Source organism: Phascolarctos cinereus, unplaced genomic scaffold, assembly GCF_003287225.1.
Source record: "Phascolarctos cinereus isolate Bilbo 61053 unplaced genomic scaffold, phaCin_HiC Scaffold_1;HRSCAF=81, whole genome shotgun sequence".
NCBI classification, from domain to species: Eukaryota; Metazoa; Chordata; class Mammalia; order Diprotodontia; family Phascolarctidae; genus Phascolarctos; species Phascolarctos cinereus.
This window is the reverse complement of record NW_027555514.1, coordinates 219,304,078-219,312,291: the sequence shown is the minus strand read 5'-3', so window position 1 is coordinate 219,312,291 and position 8,214 is coordinate 219,304,078. Positions and strand designations below refer to the sequence as shown.

The 8,214-nt window shown below is 40.1% G+C and overlaps 1 protein-coding gene across 1 annotated transcript; it reads right to left on the bottom strand.

The window, feature by feature from the left end:
* Positions 1–1,734: 1,734 nt before the first annotated feature.
* On the bottom strand, positions 1,735–7,457 carry LOC110211125 (olfactory receptor 2AP1-like). The gene is made up of 2 exons (XM_078150268.1): positions 7,444–7,457; positions 1,735–2,653 (listed from the first exon to the last, which is right to left on the bottom strand). Exons 1-2 carry the CDS (start codon positions 7,455–7,457, stop codon positions 1,735–1,737), a joined length of 933 nt encoding a protein of 310 aa, XP_078006394.1.
* Between the last annotated feature and the right edge of the window lie 757 nt (positions 7,458–8,214).

Genomic DNA, 8,214 nt, shown 5'->3' with positions numbered 1-8,214 from the left:
GGATTTAAGTGAGGCAAAACTGCATGAAGTCTTTCTTCCAGAATCATTGAAATCCAGTGGCAGGACAAAAGTCAAGATGACTAGTGATGGCTTGGGTTGCAGTAGATAATGCATCTTCAATGTCTGACCAAGCTCTAAGTGCTCTACTGTGCTTGTTTTAACTGCCTTCATGGCCACTGGAACAAATTGTTCTTATCCATCTGTTTCATGGGGGGAAGTCTTCACATGCCTGGGGTAGACATCCTCCTAACTCACCAATGGGTTTGAGGCCTGTTGGTTACCCTCAACCTGAAACCAGGTGCCAAGTGCCAAGATGATTTTACTAGGATGTGGCTGTTTTGCATGCTTCTTGGAGACATGGATGAGAGTTGTGTGAAAGGTGGACACCAAAGGTGAATGAGCAGCCCTGAACAGGGCTTGAGAAGCCCTCATATCAGAGGTGCTAGTCCTTCTGGAACACCCCACACCCCACTTCTCCATCAATTAGCTGAGGAAGGACCTTGGAACATGTGGGACCTTCCCATTCTTTCAAACCCTTCATTTATTTTTCAGTTCTTGAATGACTCAGGCCACTCTTTGGGACCATTGGCACCAATTTGTTATTATTATTTTCTCTTGGCAGAAGGAAAATAGACTTTAGGCTGTCTATAAAAGAAGGATCCCTACTGAAAAGCAATACAATGTATTATATTTAAAGATCCCCCTCCCCCAACTATGTACGTAGCCTTCCTTGTCCCTATCTCTACGGAATTATCCAATCCCTCCTTAGAAGCTTGTAGGTGGAAGATTTTTTTCTCCTCTGGAAAGTGATTTTTGAATAGACATTTTAAATGACTCATGGCACTTTTTCCTCAAGTCCTCAAAAAAAAGAGACAAGTCTCTTCACTTCTTTGGGACTTGGTTGTTCTGCAAAATCATGATGTTAAGCATCACAGCTGGTTTCAACTTGCCTTTCCAATCCTGTAATATGTTATTCCTCTTCCAGCACTGTTTGGTTCAGCCAAACTGGCCATCTTTGCGTTCCTCACAAATAACACTTCTGTCTTGTGCCTTTGCACTGGTTTTCCCCCAACACAATTTCACCTTTACCTTCAGTCTTTGAACCCCCAGTTTCCTTCAAAGCTCAGCTCAAGCACCATCATCACATTTCTTGATCCCATTTCCTTTCCTGCCCCACCTGTAGTCTCATGACCTTGTATACACAAATACAGGCACAGGAACAGACACAGATGCATCCACACACATGGACACACAGACACACTCACACTGTATCCCCTGATAGAATATAATCTTCTTGAGAGCAAGGACTGTTTCATTTCTGTCTTTTTATTCCCATTGACCAGAACAGTGCCTGGCGTGTAGTAGGTGCTTAATAGATGTGTAATGATAGATGATTTCCATGATTCTTAGGCTAGTTGGGGAGATTGTGGGACATAGCTTAGCTTTTCCATACTTCCTATGCTGGCTGTGCTCTGGAAAGTAGAAAGAGCCTCTCTCTGGGAGAGTCAGTTAAGAAAGGATTTCTTTCACAGACTAACAGGGCATTTTCCTTGTGTTTTAGAGGTAATCCGAACTTTTCAGGTGTGGACAAGAGGAAGCATCTGTGGTCTGATCTCTTTAGATCCTACTTCTTGGACCCAGGTGCTGTGGATTTGTTCTGTGGAGATTATTCCACTCTGTTATAGGCAACATTTGTAACCCAAAAGTAAAGAAAACTGCTAAGTTGGGCTCTTCTTATCTGTTTTGGAATCGAGTAAACTTTTTAACTAGGTCCTTCACCACCTGCTTGACTTGCTGATTCCTGAGGGTGTAGATGAAGGGATTCATGAGGGGGGCAATAATTGTATTGATCAGTGACACTCCTTTGTTGAGGTCAACCCCTTTGCCTGGTGAGGGTTTGACATACATGAAGAAACAGCTGCCATAGCACATGGACACAACAATAGCATGAGAGGAGCAGGTAGAGAAAGCCTTCCTCCTTTCCTGGGCTGATGGGATTTTAATGATTGTCCGGATGATCTGGACATAGGACAGGGTGATCAGCACCAAGGTGCTGAGGAGAGCTACCAAGGCCAAAGTAAAGTCTACCATTTCCAGTACCTTTGGCCCACTACAAACCACTTCCATCAGAGGTGTGTAGTCACAGAAGAAGTGGTTGATGTGGGAATCACAGAAGGGGAGCTGGCTGGTCAGGACCAGAGGGACAATGATGAAGGAGAAGCCAGCTAGCCAACAGGTGAGGATGAGCTGTGTGCAGATTTTGCTGCTCATGAGGGTTGGGTAGTGAAGGGGCTTGCAGATGGCAACGTAGCGGTCATATGACATGGCAGTGAGGAGGAAGAATTCAGTGGCCCCTAGGAAGATATGGAAGAAGTCTTGGGTGACACAGCCAGCAAAGCTAATGGTCTTGGTTCCTGTGGCAATGTTGACCAACATTTTGGGGATGATGACTGTCTGGAACCAGATCTCTAAGCAGGACAGGTTCCGGAGGAAGAAATACATTGGGGTCTGTAGACGGATGTCCAATAATGTTAGAGTGATAATAGTCAAGTTGCCAGAAATAGTTACCAGGTAGGCTAGCAGCAGGAGCAAGAAAACTACCATCTGCAGGTCCTCAGTATCTGTCAGTCCTTGGAGGACGAACTCAGTTATTCTGGTTTCATTGCCCATCATGGACTTTGGTCATTTCCCTATCATGTACAAACATAGGGCAAATGAGATAGGTCAGAATTTTTTTCCCCCACCACTGAGAGTATTTATTTATTTGGACTATCAACACCAAGATCTGCAAAAAACAAAAGCAAAACCTTCATTAAACACAAGACAAGGAAATTCCAACATTAATATTCCTCTTTTACTTCTCTGTGTAAATTCTGCAGGATGGGAAATACAGTTATTCCTTCCACATTGTGACTTTTCCCATCATGGTTTTGATATATTGTGGGTTGGCATAAGAAATGAAATGAGAATTTTATGGGAGTTTTGAAAGGCCAGCAGATGACACAGAAAAAGTTTAGAAACTCAGAAATGAATAAAATAAATTTATAGTATTATATAATATCAACATATTTTTTCTTTTAATACCATAATAATTCAAACTTCTTTTCTGATATGAAAGGAAGGCCAAAAAACTACCCATCTTTTGCAGATTGGGTGGGTGGATGGTGCCATGCCCATAATTCCCTCGATGTGGAAGGGATAGCTGTATACAGCTACAAGCAGCTATGAGAAATAGAAAAAAGTGGGAGGGGGGGAAAGAATGAATTCCTACCAAGATTATTTGTCTTAAAATCGTATCTAGTTCTGGTCCTACTGACCTGCCCACACCCTTCTACTCAGTAGAGTAAGTTTATGAGTAGCCAGTATAAAGGGGCAATAGTAGGGAATGAGATTGCAGAGGAAGCGAGAAGTCATGTAGAAACCATCCCAAAGATCAAAGGAGTAGAATTTACAAATTGTTTCATATATTAACCAAAATTCACAACCTGTTAATATGTGATGAATCAATAAAAGCCATCTAGTGCTGCTATCAGGGTTCTGGTTCTGTGAAATGTAAATTCCAGACAAATTCCAGACCTTTGTAGCTCTAGATGATCAGAACATCAAAAAGGTGCTAATAACTTTGAGATGCAACTTTGAAGTTTTCCTGATAACTTTGAGATGATTTAGATATATTAACGAACTAGCCCCAACATGGTACAGATAGGAGTTGGTCTGTTTCCCCTCCAAAATCGTATAAAAATGAGACCTCAAACTCCTGCCTTTCAAGTGCTCTTCCATCTTCATTGAGTCCATTACTACTGAGGGCTCCCAACTTTAATCCAGGGTTATGTGAATGATGTTCTCTGTCTCTCTCTCTCTCTCTCTCTCTCTCTCTCTTCCCATCCTATTCCTCATGCTTCTTTGTTCCACCATCCTATTCCCTGTCCTATGCCACTAGGTCTGCCTCTGTCCCACTTTTCACCACTTGTCAATGCTTTTATGGGCTTTTTGCCCCCCATATACTCTATGTTTAATTAAAGTGTGATTGCTGCTCCATTTTCTCCTGCTGATCATGGTCTTTCCTGGTGAGAACACTACTCCTCTGTGCCCCCCCCCGGCCAAGTCAGGTATGCCTGCCCCCATTTCATTATTTTGTAAGTTAATTATTAATTTACTATTGAATCTCTGTTTGAATATCAAGCACTTCATGAATGGCTGATAAAGCAAACAAAGCAGAAGCCCATGGAGGACCATAGGCAGTGTGGTGTAGCCAGTAAAGTGCTATCCTCATAGTCAGGAAGACCTGGGTTTGAATTCTGTCTCAGACACTTATGAGCTGTGTGACCTGGGAGAGTCACTTACCCTATTTGGACTTCAGTTTCTTCATTTGTAAAGTGAAGGGGTTAGGTCTGATGACCCTCCCATCTCTAAATCTGCGATCTCTTAGCAGCAATTCCATTAAAGTAACGAACGTTTATTTTCTTTCCCTCATCCCTTCTCCTGGCAATCAAAAAAATTTTTAATATATATAGTCAAGCAAAACAAATTCTCACACTGTCCACTTTCAAAAATGTATGTCTCATTCTGCATCATGAATGAATCATCTGTCTGTCAGGAGGTGGGTAGTATCCTTTATCACCAGTTTTCTTGAATCAGGGTTGGTCAGAGTTCTCAAGTCTTTCAAAGTTGTTTATCTTTACAATGTTGTTATTGTTCTGCTTACTTCACTCTGCATCACTTCACTCAACTTTTGATGGATAGATATTAACAGGGCCCTTTCTTCTCTCTCCTCAACCCTCTTTACTCTTTTCTCCTTCTTCCCCCTCCCCCTCCCTTCCCTCCTTTGTCTGAGAAGACACAAAACAATGGGGGTACTGTTGGAATAGATGCCCTTCATGCCTTGTACATCATACCTGTTTTACTTCCTTTAGTAGGAAGGCAGCAGATTTGAGGACTTTAGTAACTGAATGCTAAGAAGAACTGTTGCCCATATTTTATGGATGGGGGAAGTGAGCCCCAGAGAAGTTATATCTTGCCCAAGGTTACATAGTGAGTTCAAGGTGGCAGTGAAAGTTCATTAAAGAGGAAAGGGCATTTATTAAGTGCCTACTATGTGCTAGGTACTGAGTTAAATGCTGTACAACTATTTCACTCGATCCTTACAACACTCCTTTTTTATAGTTGAAGAAACTGAGGCATAAACAGAGGTTAAATGATTTGCCTGGGGTCACACAGTTAGTAAGTGACTGAAGCTGGATTTGACCTCAGGTCCTCTGGACTCTAGGCCTAGCACTCTATCGACTGTGCCACCTAGTTACATTTAAATAATTTCTATTCCCTTGTTTGCTTTTTAGAGTTATTGATTGATTGATCCAGAGTCACACAGACAAGTAAGTGGCTGAGCTTGTATTTGAACTAGTCTCCCAACCTTAAGCCTAGTCCTTGTCTCATTTTATTAGTTTTCTGTGAATGGTTTTCATTCGTGTGAATGTAGGAAAGATCCTAATTCACAGGAATGAAAACCATTCACAGGAAATAGGAAAGACCTGTAATTTCCTCTAGTAGAAGTTAAATACTCTCCCCCTCCATAGTTATTCAGCTAATGTCAGAGTTAGTATTTCAATCCAGGTCTTGGCTGCAAGCCCCACCACCCAATCCACTATATCACCTTGACTGCTTTTCCTTTAAATTGTACCTGCCTGACACCTCATGGCTCAATAACAGTTCACATTTGTGTTTTGGTGTATGAAAAGCACTTTTCTCACAACCCCAAGAGATGGCTTACATTTTGTTCCTTAGGAAAGCAAGGTGAGTTATCAAAAGTAACACAGCTAATAAATGTCAGAGCTGAAATTTTTTCTGGAGGCAATCAGGGTTAAGTGACTTGCCCAGGATCACACAGCTACTAAGCGTCTATGGTCGAATTCGAACTAAGATTCTCCTTACTCTGGGCCTGGTGCTCTATCCATTGTGCCACCCAGCTGCCCCCAGAGCTTAAATTTGAATTCAAGTCTCTCCCAATGCCAAATCTATCACCTTTCCCCCCTATATCTCTGTAGTTTAGAAACCAACTACCTTATTCAGGGCCATACTAATCCAATTACAAAATGATCATTCTGCAAAGCTAGAAAAAATAATAATGAAATCTTTTTGGAGGAACAAAAGGTCAAGATCTTAAGGGACCTAATGAAAAAAAAATGTGTGAAGGAAGGAAATCTAGCAGCACCAGATCTCAAACTGTACGATATAATAGTAATCATTCAAATGATTTGTTACTGGTTAAAAACAGAGAGGTTGATTAGTGGAACAGATTGGGCACTTGAGATAAAGAAGCAAGAAATTGCAGTAGCCTGATGTTTGATAAAAACCAAAGACCCCAGACACTGGGGTAAAAACTCAGTACTTGGCAAAAACTCCTGGGAAAGTTGGAAAGCAGTCTGGGAGAAATTAGATATAGACCAACATCTTACACTGCATGCCAAGATAAACTTTAAATGGAAATTAGAAATAAAGAATGATGCCATAAGCAAATTAGAAGAGCAAGAAAAAATACTTTTTAGATCTATGGATAGGGGAAAACTTCCTAATTAAAGAAGGGATAGGCAGGATTACATGGTAAAATGGCCAGTTTTGATGATATGAAATAAAAAAAAAGTTTTACACAAACAAAACCAATGTAATTAAAATTAGAAGCAAAAAATTTTTGTGACAAGTTCCTCTGATAAAGGCCTCATATGCAAGATATATAAGTAGCTAATTAAAATTTATAAGAACAACAAACATTCATCAGTTGATAAATGGTCAAAGGGTATGAACAGATAATTTTCAAAGGAAGGAATACAGGCTATCAGCAAACATGAAAAAAAATGCTCCAAAATGCTATTACTTAGAGAAGTGCAAATTAAAGTAACTCTGAGGTCCTATCTCACACTCATTATTTTGGCAAAAATGACACAAAGGAAAATGGCAATTTTTGGAGGAGATGCAGAAAAACAGGGACACTAATGCATTATTGGTAGAGTTGTGAATTGGTTTAACCATTATAGAAAGCCATTTGGAACTGATAATCATTTAAGATCAATTGATCCCTAATAAAGGCCAAAAACCTAAATTAATCTTTTTCTCTCTGAGTGAACCAAAAACACCCCTTACTGTGTCAGCAAATTCCAGGACCAGATAGAACTGATCAACATTCTTCCTGTTTGTTATCACTAAGCCCAGGATATCTGGGACCAGATATTCTCTTGAATAATGGGACTTTTCTTATCTTGAATTTCTATTGACACTTTGACATTCTCCTATTTTATTGTATTTACAACCTATTCAATTAGGGAAATTCCTTTCCCATGCTATATGTTAAAGAAACATATGGAGGCTGTATTTTTTTTGTAAACACAGACATCCCGAGTCTGAACTGTATAAAACCTCTCTCATTTTGCTTAATCTTGGAATCAGAATCACGTTCTGTTTTCCATGTCGACATGATTCGCTAGCTAAAAGGGAATAAACTATATAATCATGTATCACCTAACTTGTTTGCCTTCTTTAACCAAACTTTCAGGTCGACAGAAGTAAGCCCCCAAAATAAACAAAACAAAACAAAACTGCGTGATTTTTGATACAGCTATATGCCATTATTAGTCCTATACCCCAAAAAGATCAAAGGAAGAGAAAAAGGACCGACATATGCAACACTATTTATAACCTCTTTTGTGTGATGGCGAAGAACTGGAAACCAAGGGATTATCTATTTATTAGAGAATGGATAAGTGAATTATGGCATGTGAATGGTGTGAAATGTTATTGTGTGTAAGAAATAATGAAATAGATGAACAAACTATGATGAAATGGTTTCAGAGAGGTCTGGGTAGACCTATGGGAACTAATATAGGGTGAAATGAGCAGGACAAAAACTATACAGCACTAACAGTATCATAAAGAAGAACATCTTTGAAAGATGTGGGAACTCTGATCAATGCAATGACAAACCATAGTCTCAGAGGACTGATGATGAAGCATGTTACCCACTTCCTGACAGAGAAATGATAGATTGAAGATACAGAATAAAACATACGTTTTTGGACCCAATGTAGGAATTAGTTTGACTGTGCACATTTGTTCCAAGGTCTTTTTTTTTTTTCCCAAATGGGGGTAGGGTGGGTTGTAAGGCAATGAGAAATAGGGATAGGGCAGAAAAAAAAGAGGGAAAAGAAAGGAAAGAGTGTCGTGGGA